We start from the raw sequence: 14,085 nt of genomic DNA on the forward strand, positions 1-14,085 counted from the left end.
TATTTGGCATAGGGAAGAAGATATATTTATAGTGCACATTTAGATATGTTGTTAGCACCATACCCTAGGTTTACAGAGATTTATAATCTAAAATGTAATTTATTGTGTTAGATTATTTTCAGATAATGTTCTAAAAATAACCTTAAGTTCTTTTAGAGCACTAGCTTCTTTTTCTGTCTGTCAACCGTTTAGTCACCTTTAAGGTAAATCTCACTTTGCTTGTTTCTGAGATGTTCTTGAACAATCAATTGACTTTCATCCACAGGGACATTGTCTGTAACCCTGTTTTGAAACTTATTCCAAACAAATGGCTTATTCTGTTTAAACACCTATTCAGGAGTCTTTGTGAATTTTGGAGATTCGCAGTTGAGTAGCTTGGAGGCCCATTTTTAAAGTACAATGAGGCTCATCTTCCTTGTAGCATATTGAGTAAATCAATGACTTGCTTGTCCTTCACCTGGCTCCTTTGGGTCTCTTGCTTGGTGTGGGTTGTGTGCTTGGTGGGCTTCATTAAAAACTTAGTGAAATTCTGGCTGGTTGTTGTAGTTTGGGTTATATTGTTAAAATTTAGACACAGTTGTGTTTTCCACCAGGAAAATTATTCCATGTCTTGCTTGAATAATTTGGTAACACTTTGACGGGTTGTGACCCTGTCATAAACATGACATAACACTTATCATGAATATAAGTAAGTCTTCATGAATATTTTTGACTATTGTCATGAAGTGTCATTCGGTAAATCATGAAACTTTTAATACAAGGTTGACATTATTTGAAATGTCTTTGTTATGACAACTTGACTTTAACCAAGAAATTATGATCTGACATAAATTTGTTATATATGTATTTCTGATTACACTTTAAAAATTATGTAGGTTTATGTTATTAAAGCTTCGGTAGCCCAGGCTTTATGGTACAAGTTTCTCTGATCTTTGAACAGCCACACCCATCAACTCTGCCTGACATCTGCCAGAGAAGACATTTGATATGACACTGTTTGATGCATTGTGGCGCTACAAAAAAACCAAAAACTTTTATCAAGTTTCAGCGCAGACACAGAGCCTGGGGTCACTGGTGTATTAAAATATCTATCCATCCATTATCATACACGCTTATTCCTAGTGGGGTCACAAGGGGTGCTGGTGCCTATCTCCAGCGGGTGAGAGGTGTCCATTAACGTGCCAGTCCATTAACATGACAGTTATGTTTTTGGATTGTGGGAGGAAGCCAGAATACCTGGAGAGAAACCATGCATACAGGGAGAACATGCAAACTCCATGAAGAAGGACCCCGGGCTGGGATACGAACCCAAGATCTTTTTGGTACGAGACAACAATGCTACCAACTGCACCACTGCGCAGATAAAAACAATTTATTCAAATATTTAAAAAAAATAAAATAACAACAACTCTTAGCCTGGGGAGGAGGAAGTGCGCATGTTGTCATAAGACATTGACTTAGCATTTTTTCTTTGGTACACGGACAATAGCACATGGCTTTGGGATTGAGAATTTAATTTCTGGGAAAGAGGGGTGCTGTGTGGAAGATATCATATTTTATAGGTCGCCTGTCTAATTTATTTGATGACTGCTCACATTTTCAGACGGGGGTATAAGCTAGAGCAGCACAATCCAAAATAGGACGGCATCTGCTAGTGTTGCCTCGTGTGTGAGGGTGCAAAACAGATGACAGAGTACTTATAAGGCGGACCATAAGGCGTTGACTGAGTTACTGACTTGAGGCATCTGTTTTAACCATAGCTACATGTTCAGTTTTACTATGTAGTAGATGCAGGGGTACAGTGTAGCAAATGAATTTAAAATATCTTCCTGAGACAGTAAGTGTTTGAAGAAGCCTTTACATATTTTAAAATTGGATTTGCTTTTGTTTCGACGTAAATTCTTCTTGGAAGAGCATTGCTTCACAATAGATGTAAAACTGCACACATAATTTAATGAAACAGTGTTGAATGTTTTTTTCTGCTAAGATGTAGAAGGTCAAAGAGAACTAAACTTTTTAAATTGAAAAAAATTGAGGATGATCCCATTCACATTTGAGAAAAAATGTTCCTTTAAAAAGTTTATATATTCCTTGTTGCAGTCCGTGCAGTTGCCTAAGTTCACTAAATGCAAGACACAGAACTACTTCTAAATGTGTCCTTAAAGATATTCTAGCTCCAGTTTTATCTCGTGCATGGCAATTTCAGAGTATGTATATTTTTTAATTAGGTTTATATTCCTCTTGAAATGATAATTTTATAGCTTGCTCAAAAATCAAGGTTGCCATAATGCATGACTTAAGAAATTCCTTTAGTGTTGTAATGAAACTTGGTTTATGAATGTATTAAAATACTGTAAATGAAATTCTTCACTTGTCCTTTTATTTAAATCACAGATGTCGCTTTGCTTGTGTTATTTTATAATATTTGACCAAATACAAAGTTATGAAGCTGGCCTTGTGCTTCATACTTTGTAGTGTGGAGTAAAATAAATTTTTTCCTCAAGTCTATTAGCCTCTGGTTTTGCACAGGGGTTTACATAAAAGTATTGGAATTGTTACGGTCATTTAGTCAAAAATACCTTTTGATATTAATCCTCAGTGGACATTATTTTTACCGTTGGTGGGTAAACTGACAACATTCCAACGTTATTCAAAGTTAGTGTTTGATCAAAATCTGACTTTTGTCTTTCTCTGGTGATAAAAAATCATTCTTACTTTAGAAAACAAAAGAAAGCTGGTTTAAAAGATCTCTTCTCTGTTGAGTAAACATAATGAGGAAACATCTGTCCATTATGGATAAGTGACTAACTCATTCTAAAGTTATATTTCAAGAAAGTGAAACAAAACCATTGAACGGTATTACATTTTAAAGATATTTATTGAAATAGTACATTATATGATGACATTTTATTGCTAGTTCATATTATATGAACCGCATTATAATGTTCCACAATGGAGGGTCTCTTTTACTCAGCGCTGTCAGACTAGAAAAAAAGAAAAAAAAGAATCAGTATAAGATGCAAACATTAAGGTAGACAGTTTTCTCTCGGAAAGAAAGCAGGATAAAATATTTATCAAATAAAAACAGTTTTGCCAATATTCATTAAATTCCAAAGTCTGTCATAAAACGATATAGTCAAAGAGCTTGTGCTTATTGTATCATTTTTTTGAGATGTGATCTCACCTTTCCAGCATCACGGCTCTTGGCTCTGAGCTTGTTGACCTGAGACTCAGCGATGTCAGCACGCTCCTGAGCCTCCTCCATCTCATGCTGGACCTTCCTGAGCCTGGACATGTGGGTGTTGGCTTGTTCCTCCTGAAGGTTTTGAGATACCAATTATTTTAGTTTACACAAAATGCCAAATTAAAGCTTGATAATGTGCTAACTTAAAGGGGGCATTGTTTGGTGGCAGACAATCAGTCATTTCACTTACCGCCTCCTCAGCCTGTCTCTTGTAGGCCTTCACTTTGAGCTGCAGCTTGTCCACCAAATCCTGAAGTCTTGCAAGATTCTTTTTGTCCTCCTCTGTCTACATAGATGAACAAAAGGTTTGTCAAGACTTATTCCAAATAACACAACAATTAATACAGAGTGGAATAATAATATTATTTTTTTGATTTTAGAGGCACTTAAGTGCTTAGAAAACACAGAATAAAATAATCACCTGGTAGGTCAGTTCTTTAACTCTCCTCTCATATTTGCGGACTCCTTTAACAGCATCGGCTCCACGTCTCTGCTCACCTTCAACTTCAGTCTCCAATTCTCGGACCTGTTTAAAAGGAAACAATTTAATATCACTGCAAGTTATTTACACCACGTGAATTTACAGTAAAAATTGTTCATACCCTCTGCTCCAGTTTCTGGAGCTGCTTCTTGCCTCCCTTCATGGCGAGGTTCTCAGCCTCATCCAGGCGGTGCTGCAGGTCCTTGACTGTAACCTCCAGGTTCTTCTTCATCCTCTCCAGGTGAGCACTGGTGTCCTGCTCCTTCTTCAGCTCTTCAGCCATCATGGCAGCCTGAAGAAATGATTTGTCACCGGTTTTGGGTTAAAACCAGTTAATTAAAAGGGGTTGCAATTAGATCATGTTTGATATTTAGACTGACATCAGTGATAGCCTTTTTGGCCTTCTCCTCAGCGTTTCTGGCTTCCTGAACCGCATCGTCCACCTCACCCTGAACCTGGACCAGATCACTTTCCAACTTCTTCTTGGTGTTCAGAAGGCTGGTGTTCTGAAAATGAATCAGAATGATACAATTTAGAAGTGTGGCTTGCATGACGTGGAAAGGCCTGGTTTCTTGTGAATAACTAAAACCCAACCTGAGAGTGCAGCAGTCCAACACGCTCACTGGCATCGACCAACTCCTGCTCGGCCACTTTACGTGATCTCTCTGTTTGCTCCAGAGCGGCTCTCAGCTCCTCAATCTCAGCTACCATCAGACCGTTCCTGCGCTCCACCATGGCCACCTGCTCCTTCATGTCCTCCTGTCCTCTGACAGCATCATCAAGGTGCAGTTGGGCATCCTAACAGCAACATAAATTTGGATGTCAGAGTGGTTTGCCTCTAAAACTCTTTTAATTTTTGTTTAATAACAAACTCACCTTGAGTTGTCCCTGGACATTCCTCAGTTGTTTCTGGGCCTCGGCAGCCTGTCTGTTGGCGTGGCTCAGCTGGATCTCCATCTCGTTCAGGTCTCCCTCCATCTTCTTCTTGACTCTCAGGGCATCATTCCTGCTCCTGACCTCAGAATCAAGTGTGCTCTGCATGGAGTCAATCACCCTCTGGCTGTTTCTCTTGATCTGCTCCATTTCTTCATCCTTCTCTGCCAGCTTCCTGTCAATCTCGCTCTTGACCTGGTTGAGCTCCAGCTGGACGCGGAGAATCTTAGACTCTTCATGCTCCAGGGTGCCCTTGAAAGGTCAAGCATATAACAAGGCTTGATGGCAGAAATATAAAGGTATGAGAGTATGCATATGTAGATGTATTTTATAAATTGTTGTTCATTTGACGAGATATGTCTTACCTCGGCTTCTTCTAGTGCAGCCTGAATTTCAGACTTCTCAGTCTCCACAGTCTTTTTAGCTTTCTCCAGCTCATGGATGCTCTTACCAGTCTCACCGATCTGTTCAGTCAGATCTGAGATCTCCTCTGCAATGAAAAGTAAATAAAAAAATGAAGATATATCGTAGAAATCTGCCAAATATAAACTATCAATAGAGGATTGATAACACTAATGGAGGCTGAAGCATAAAAATGATCTGTCTCTTTGGAGTTGCTCAACTCCTTGAATAATCAGGAATTACGTACGCTGCAGGTTCTTGTTCTCTCTCTTCATGGTCTCCAGTTGGTCCAGAGCCTCTTCATAGGAGTTCTTCATCTTGAACAGCTCAGTGCTCAGGGAGCGAGCCTCCTTTTGGGCTCCTTCCAGCTCAGCCTGGCTCTCCTCATACTTCTGCTTCCACTCAGCAAGAACCTACATTTGTATGGATAGAGAAATTGATTTAAGTACAATCTAAAGTACAATGTCTTGCCTTGTGTAAAGATAATTTTAAGTTCAAGAACAGTACCTTGTCAAAGTTCCTCTGCTTCTTGTCAAGGTTGGCAGCCAGAGAATTAGCTCTCTCCACATCAATCATGAGGTCCTCCACCTCACCCTGGAGCCTCTGCTTGGTCTTCTCCAAAGAGGCACACTTGGAGTTCACAGCCTCAATGGATTCCTCAGCCTCCTGCAAGCGCTGGGCAAGCTTTTTCCTGGATTAAAAAGGTATGTTGTTTTGCAAGAACTCATGATAAAAATGACACATAATTAAACTGAGACATTCATTATGACTCACTTGGCCTCCTCCAGCTCCTCAGTGCGCTGGATGGCATCAGTCTCATATTTGGACCTCCACTGAGCCACCTCACTGTTGGCCTTAGACATGCCTCTCTGCAGCTCAGCCTTGGCCTCCTGCTCCTCCTCAAACTGCTCTCTGAGCAGATCACAGTCATGGCGGGCTGACTGAACAGCATGGGCCAGGGCATTCTTGGCCTGGACAACACAAAGTTGAGTGTGTAATGATTTGTCTATTGACATCATCATACATGACAGAAGAAAATATAAACAGACTTTTCTACCTTCACTTCCTCCTCAATGTGTCTTTTGAGCTCCTCAATCTGCTGAGTGAAAGCCTGCTTGCCTCTTGTCAGCTGAGAAACAAGAGCCTCTTTCTCCTCAAGTTGACGACCAAACTCACCTGTGAAAGTCATAAATACATTATTACTGAAAATTTTGAATCAATGTAAAACACTGGTTTAAGGTCAGGTGAATTACCATTCTCTGTCTGGAGTCTTGCTTTCTGTGCATTAATGTCATTCAGCTGGCGGACATTCTCATCATTTTTAGCTTTGATTTCACTGAGTTGATCCTCAAGAGTTCTGCACATTTTCTCCAAGTTGCCCTGAACCCATTAGAAGTTAATGTAAAAGGTAATTATGAACCACAATTTGTGTGTCTGACATGTACTATCCACTCACCTTGGCTTTGGCAACAGCCTCCATGTTGCTGGACAGGTCATCAATCTCCATCTTGTACTCACTCTTCTCCTTCTCCAGCTTCTGCTTGACGCGCTGCAGGTTGTCGATCTGCTCTCCCAGCTCAGCAACGCTGTCGGCCTGCTTCTTGCGGAGAGCTGCAGCGGTGGCTTCGTGCTGCAGGGTGGACTCTTCAAGGTCACGGCGCAGCTTCTGGAACTCAGCCTCACGCTTCTTGTTCATCTCAATCTGAGCAGCTGTGGCTCCACCAGCCTCCTCAAGCCTCTCGCTGATCTCCTCAAGCTCTCTGGACAGGTCAGCTCTCTGCTTCTCTACCTTAGCTCTAGCAGCCCTCTCAGCCTCAATCTCCTCTTCAAGCTCCTCAATACGAGCCTAGAAATCAAATGCATTGAAGTAATCACTCAAGATCACTCTGCGAAAAAACTGAAGAAAAATTCAGCCAGGGGCAATTAAGGTTAAACAGTATTACCTGAAGTTCCTTGATCTTCTTCTGAAGCTGAGCTCCAAGGGACTGTTCATCCTCAATCTTGCTGAGAAGCTGGCTGATTTCAAAGTCCTTCCTGGATTTCAAAGAGCAGTGTTGAGCTCAATTATCTGACATGACACTAACACATGTTGAAAAATAAAGATAGTCTGCACTCACTTCTTGATCTTTTCATCAGACTGCTGCTTGTCATTCTCCAGATCCATAATGGATTCCTGGGCCAGTTTTAGATCTCCTTCAAGCTTTCTCTTGGCTCTCTCAAGGTCCATACGGAGTTTCTTCTCTTGCTCCAATGAACCCTCAAGCTATTGTATAATAGGTACATTCAAACACAGTAATCAGTACAAATCCTGCATTATTAGGCTAAAGCCTAATGAGGAAGACGAATAAACCGCTTTCTTACATCGTCCACTTGCTGTTCCAGCTTTGTCTTGGCCTTGGTCAGAGTGTTGACTTTGTCTTCCTCTGCCTGGAGATCATCCAGTGTTTGCTGATGGGCCTCTTGGAGGGCTTTCTTCTCCTTGGTGAGCTTGGCAATGGCCTCATCCTGAGTTGCCATCTCCTCTGTCAGGTTTTTCACCTAAAGGTTTTGAAATACCCAATTTTAATTGAAGTAAATTCTATGGATTGGCTTATTATATTCTGATAATAGTGTGTCAGTGATGTGAACCTTGTTTTCAGTGGCATGTTTCTCTTTCTCCACTTTAGCCAAGGTGAGCTCTAAGTCATCAATGTCCTTCTTCAGCTCAGAGCATTCATCCTCCAGCTTCCTCTTCTTGGCAGTCAGCTCAGCATTGATTTCCTCTTCATCCTCCAGTCTCTCGGTTGTCTCCTTGAGTTTGGCCTCAAGCTGGATCTTGCTCTTAATCAGCCCTTCACACCTTTCCTCAGCATCTGAGAGATTCTCCACTTCCTATGATTGAGGATTGGTAAAATAATGTTAACGTTTTCCTTTTATATAAATAGTTCTTTAATTATATCAGAATCCATTATTTGACAATATCTGGACAATGTTGACAGAAATCTAGTGTTTATAGCCTCAGTCTCAAAACATAACCCCACTCTTGTGTTAAGTACAGAGTTGAACATGGGAACTATATGGTTTAATAATCATACATGAATAAAAGAAATCTTCCTACTTACAGCAGCCACTTGAAGCTGCAAGTCATTCTTCTCCTGGAGCAGGGAGACCATTTTCTCCTCCAGTTCCTTCTTCTTGGCCAAAGCAGTAGCCAGGTCTGTCTGCATTTTGTCATAGTTCTCCTTCATATTCTGCAACTCCTTCTCAGTCTCTGCACTCTTCAGCAGAGGCTTGATCTTGAAGTACAGGGTCATCCATGGCCAGTTCTTGACATTCATGAATGAACGGATGTTATATTGGATGGAATAGATAGCCTCTCTGGTTGAAAAATCAGTTTATCAAAACAAAATATCAGTTTTACTAAAGAAGGGTCTTGTTTTAAAAGGCAACAGCAACTTTTTAGCAGTCAAAATAATGCCCCCACCTCCTCTCCGTCATCTTCACAAACTCCTTCCTCATGACGTATCCTCTGCAGAGAGCCTGAGTCATGGTAACCAATGAAGCCAGTTTTTCATCTCTCATCTCCTCAAGAGTACCCAGAAGACCAGCTTTGAAGAACACCTATATTAGCAAAACTTTGCAAGTTAAAACACATGGACACAAAGGAATTGTTCCCAGCAATGTCATTAATGTATTTTTCCAACATACCTTAGTGTGTCCAAACTTGTACTGAGTGTGGTCCACATCAATGGAGCCCAGCAGCTTCTCTGAAGCCTTTTTGTTGTCAATAAACTGTCCCTCAGGGATAACACTGGCATTCAGTACTTTATATCTATGAGAGAAAATGTGGATTTTGCTTTCTTCCATCTTCACATCTGAAAACATTTCTTCACATTTAGAAAGACAACAGCAGCTACCTCTGCTTGAAATCACCGTAGAGGATTCTGCTAGGGAAGCCCTTTCTGCAGATCCTGATGCCCTCCAGCACACCGTTACACCTCAGCTGGTGGATGACCAAGAAGTTCTCCATAAGACCTGAGGGTTGGTAATATATTTTGTGAAAAATAATTCAACAGTGTCTCCAAACAAGATCTTGTAAAATTTCTTAATGTCAACTTAATGTCAAATTTCCACGACTGAGCTTCTTACCTGGGGTCTTTGACTCATTGGGAATCAGGCAACGCACAAAGTGAGGATGAGTGCTCCTCAAGTTGGTCATCAGCTTGCCCAAGTTCTCCTGTAGATCAGCATCATAAAATTATTCCATGGATGATTTTAAACCATTACATTTCTGACAGTTGTCGAAAAAATGTCCATACCCTGAAAAGAGCAGACACAGTCTGGAAGGAACCACCCTTCTTCTTGCCACCCTTCTTGCCACCACCAGCCTCAGCTGAAATTATGACAGTGAAAACAATGGTAGTAAATGGTACTAAAACATTAATGTTTCTGAGCTCTCTTTACAACTTATTTAATCACATTCATTCCAGATATTTTTCTATATTTGCACACTTGAGGTTTCACTGAACAAAAAGCTCCAATAAAATGAGTGTTAGAACTTTTCTAGACCATTCTGTATTTTCAGGGTTAATCTCACGTGGCAGATTAATCTACTTAAATGAGAGTTATCTGTTTTACTGACACATACCCTCGGCTCCAGCATGAGCTGCATACAGGAAGCACAGCAACTTGTTTCCAGACTTCTGGTAGAGCTGAACCACTGAATCATTCAGTGGGTCCTTGTTCTTGTCCAGCCAGCCAGTGATGTTGTAGTCCACTGTACCAGCATAGTGAACCAGGGAGAAGTGAGCCTCAGCTTTGCCCTTTCCAGGTTTGGGTTTCTCAAAGGCCTTGTTCTTGCCAAGATGCTGATCAATCAGCTTGTTCTTGAAAGTTGTATCAGAGGCTTTGGGGAACATGCACTCCTCTTCAAGGATGGAGAAGATGCCCAATGGCTGTGAATAATTTCCAATTTAAATTACAACTCAAATTTAAAATGACGTATCATATCCATAAAAAAATGGGATATTATTAGTTTAAGCTGAGTAATACAGCAACTCACCTTCTCAATAAGCTCAATGCAGGCAGCCAAGTCCATACCGAAGTCAATGAACTCCCAATCAATGCCTTCCTTCTTGTACTCCTCTTGTTCCAGGACAAACATGGTGTGGTTGAAGAACTGTTGCAGTTTCTCATTGGTGAAGTTGATGCAGAGCTGCTCCAAGCTGTTGAACTGTAATTATTGAGAGTTTTTTTTTCAATTAATTGGAAATCAACACTTTCATAAAACATTTGAGTTTTTCTTCACTCACATCAAAGATCTCAAAGCCAGCAATGTCCAAGACTCCAATGAAGAAGGCTCTTGACTGCTTTGTGTCCAGCATCTCATTGATACGGATGACCATCCACAAGAACATTTTCTCATAGACAGACTTGCACAGAGCGCTGACAGCATTGTTGACCTAGAAGTGAAAATTGTCAGCTTTACATAGTTAACAAATACAAATAGACAAACTGCATAGAATCACAGCTGGTTTAAATTACCTGTGGGACGGTCTGACCTTTGGTGACCATCTCATTTCCGACTTTGACTCTTGGGTAGCACAGAGCCTTCAGCATATCAGCTGAGTTCAGACCAAAGAGGTAGGCAATTTTATCAGCCACTTTTGGAAAGAAACAAAACACATGGTTAAAAAAATAATGTAATTTTAAACTTTTTTCTCTGTACAGGATTTGAATGTTGTTTTATAAATTACCCTCAGTGCCATCTGGTTCAGCCTGCTCCTCACGCTGCTTCTGCTTGAACTTCATGTTGCCATGATGCATCACAGCACCAGTGAGCTTGTAGATGTTGAACTTCTCATCAGCATTGAAACCCAAGATATCAATAGCAGTCTGTGTAGAGAAAGACGTTTTAAGTACACTAAACACATGTTTTTAGAAATTTATTTTTTTTTAATTCTCAAATATTCTTTTACATCTGTAGCGATGAACTCCTCCACATCATTGATACTCTTGACAGTGATTTCACCTTGGCTGATCATTGGGAAGTCATAGGGGTTGGTGGTGATCAGCAGAGCATCTGAAACAACAGAAACAAATCATTGTAGCTTCTTTGTCTTTTAAGTTGCACTTTTCTACATTCAAATTTCAAGTATTTGATCATTTACCAATGAGCTCAGGCTTGTGGCCTGTCATAAGCTGATAGAAGATATGGTAGCTCCTCTCAGCAGACAGCTGGAAGGTGACACGGGACTTCTCCAGCAGATCTAAGAATTACATAAATATAAGTAAGCACTTTGATAAGGAAATCATTGTACATATTATAAATTAATAATAGATAACACTGATTACATCATATGTTTCACTTACATGTTTCAATATCAGCTGAGGCCAGCTTTCCACTTGTACCAAAGTGGATCCTGATGAATTTACCCTAAGCAAAATTAATAGCAAGTGTTATATTCTAAAATCAAGCATTAACTATCAATGAACATTTAAGCATTGTCTTAACTTACAAAACGGGAAGAATTGTCATTCCTCACAGTCTTTGCATTACCATAAGCCTCTAGCAGAGGGTTAGCAGCAACAATTTGGTCCTCAAGGGAGCCCTGCACATTGACAGTTGTGAATATTTTTGCAGTACGCACCTAAGTATACACAGTGGAGGCCGGTTTCTTCTTAAAACGTATAATCACCTGGATTTTTCCAGCAGCTTGCGGCGCTTGGTCCTTTTTGCCACCAAGAGCTGCAATTGTTGCAAAGTACTGGATGACACGCTTGGTGTTGACAGTCTTGCCAGCACCGGATTCTCCGCTGAGGTACAAGAGACACATTTTGACTTATCAACTTCATTTTTGTATATTTTGTAAAACATGTTTCAATTGAATTTGTGCAACACTCACGTAATCAGGATAGACTGGTTCTCACGATCTGCAATGTACACCATAATACTTTAGTAGCTGCTTTAAGTTCATGTCAATGTGAGTATGTCCTTTCTTTTCATTTCTTTTGTAAAAACACTTTAGTCTTTGAATTACCTGTGAGCATGAACTGATAGCCATTGTCAGAGATGGAGAAGATGTGGGGTGGAGCCTCAATCCTCTTCTTGCCTCTGTATCCTGCTACAACAACAGCATCATACACAGGCAGCCACTTGTAGGGATTCACGACCACGCAGAACAACCCGGAGTAGGTCTGTTACAGAAGAAGAGATAATCTATGTTTAGCCATTTCATTGAATACACAGATACAATTTCTCCTTTTAAGTTCTTTGAAATGCAGCTGAGAACTCACGTAGATCATCCAGGATGCATAACGCTCTTTGAGGTTATACAACACACAAGGCTCGTTGAGGTGGGTCATCATGGCCATGTCCTCAATTTTGTCGAACTTTGGAGGATTTCTGGGGTGGATGTCATCCTCTTTGACTGTTACAGTCTATTGAAAAAACACAAATGATTTTTCCCCCCCCAATGATTTCATTTAATTCATGCAGTGTTTTTATTTTAAGTGGAGTTTGTAAGTTTTTTTTAAATAATATGATTAATAAGAATATTTACCTTTTTCGATTCCAGTGTTTCAACAGTGGCTTGGCCACCCTCCCTCTTTATGACTTTGCACTTGAGATACATTTCATCAGCATCCGCCACGAAATAATCTGTTTTAGCATCAAATGGAGCGGTCTGAGCCTCAATCCTCTCCCTTTCTGGCTTCCGGAGGTAAATGGCCGCTGGGCCATAGGCCTCCATCTCCGCATCTGTGCTCATGGTTGCACTATTTGTGGAGCCTAAACATATGAAACATTTTTAATATAGCCACACAGTAAAGATAAAACAAAATTACATTAATATATATTCATAACTGCCTCCTGAAAAATTACCTCAGCTGATGCAAACAGAAATACTTCAGTGTCCTGAGGTGCCAAGGTGCTACAAAGTAAAAAACATAGTTGGGCAAAGTTTTTGTGAAAATTTTATAACTATGTAAGATATTCTAGTGTTTTGGGCGTATAGTTGTCCGATACAGAAACTACATGTGTTCATAGATTTTAACTCAAAAGTAATCAGTAAAGAATGTTTTACATAAATTAAGTGGTTTGCTGTTAAATTGTATCATAAAAAATATATGGGAAAATTGTACTACACTCACCTTTCTTAGATGACTGCCAGTTAGAGCAAATGTCTTGGGCTGCTGCCTTTATATACAACAGCCCAGCCTCCTCAGCATGTTGCCTGCTCAGTTTGGTCATGAATGTTTGACACCTCTTTGCTTGAGGTTGATGCTGTCCGAAATAAACAATTGTTTCATATTCAGGATCCCACAGCAAATGGGTTGTCTAGATTAGTTTTAATTAAATAAATAATTAATTAAAACTACATCAGTTTTACATGTGGATTCTATAATATTTGATGTTCTATACACTAGCAATTTTTTTTAACTTAATTCATTTAAAAGAAAATTGTGACGCTTCTGCCGTATTTGATTTATGTATTAGTAAATCAACGGCTTGGCCCCTTAACAAAATTTTAATCTTGACTGTGTTTAAAAAAAAAGGTATTGGTCATGCTTACAGTTTACCTCCTGGTCAATTGCAAGAATGTACTTAATTGTTGAACGATGATGTGTTTAGACGAGGTTTATAGGTCACATATGTGAACCTTGTAAATTTTTATATCAAATTTACAAGGTTTCTCTGAAGGACTGAAATGCCTCAGGCATCCAAAATAGAATGTTAATTAATGGGCTTTCCATTTGAACTGGATAGGTGTTATAAATCTTCTTGGAATGGAGTTTGAAATAAATCCAGCTAAGGTCATTTAACATCATAAAAAAATGGTTCTCATAAATATTATGAATGACCACGGTTTAAGGGACATAAAAATATGTACATATATTGAGAGTACTTCATTTAGGAAGTAAAATATTGGGAATTTTCTTGATGCTAAAAACAATCTTGGATTGTATCCACGAAGAGGCTCATGTTTGAAATTCTGCAGGACTTGGCTCATAATTTGTTCTATTGCAGTATATGATGATAATATTA

The 14,085-nt window shown here is 39.8% G+C and overlaps 1 protein-coding gene across 1 annotated transcript; it reads right to left on the reverse strand.

The window, feature by feature from the left end:
- Positions 1-2,855: 2,855 nt before the first annotated feature.
- LOC148158047 (myosin heavy chain, fast skeletal muscle-like) lies at positions 2,856-12,970 on the reverse strand. Its single transcript, XM_088007617.1, has 40 exons — positions 12,922-12,970; positions 12,602-12,828; positions 12,336-12,479; positions 12,080-12,236; positions 11,945-11,972; positions 11,738-11,855; positions 11,558-11,650; positions 11,412-11,475; positions 11,210-11,308; positions 11,018-11,121; positions 10,796-10,934; positions 10,584-10,702; positions 10,352-10,501; positions 10,102-10,272; positions 9,688-9,994; positions 9,359-9,432; positions 9,189-9,276; positions 8,957-9,074; positions 8,748-8,871; positions 8,524-8,660; positions 8,162-8,417; positions 7,689-7,931; positions 7,422-7,598; positions 7,178-7,323; positions 7,004-7,094; positions 6,517-6,906; positions 6,314-6,440; positions 6,118-6,236; positions 5,835-6,031; positions 5,568-5,751; positions 5,308-5,473; positions 5,024-5,148; positions 4,602-4,910; positions 4,320-4,523; positions 4,106-4,231; positions 3,847-4,017; positions 3,666-3,770; positions 3,435-3,530; positions 3,185-3,316; positions 2,856-2,984 (listed from the first exon to the last, which is right to left on the reverse strand). The coding sequence occupies exons 2-40, from the start codon at positions 12,806-12,808 to the stop codon at positions 2,967-2,969; spliced, it is 5,823 nt and encodes a 1,940-aa protein (XP_087863743.1). The 5' UTR covers positions 12,809-12,828; positions 12,922-12,970; the 3' UTR covers positions 2,856-2,966.
- Positions 12,971-14,085: the final 1,115 nt, after the last annotated feature.

Source organism: Poecilia mexicana, unplaced genomic scaffold (genome assembly GCF_051168715.1).
Source record: "Poecilia mexicana isolate PSO_F unplaced genomic scaffold, ASM5116871v1 scaffold_8, whole genome shotgun sequence".
NCBI classification, from domain to species: Eukaryota; Metazoa; Chordata; class Actinopteri; order Cyprinodontiformes; family Poeciliidae; genus Poecilia; species Poecilia mexicana.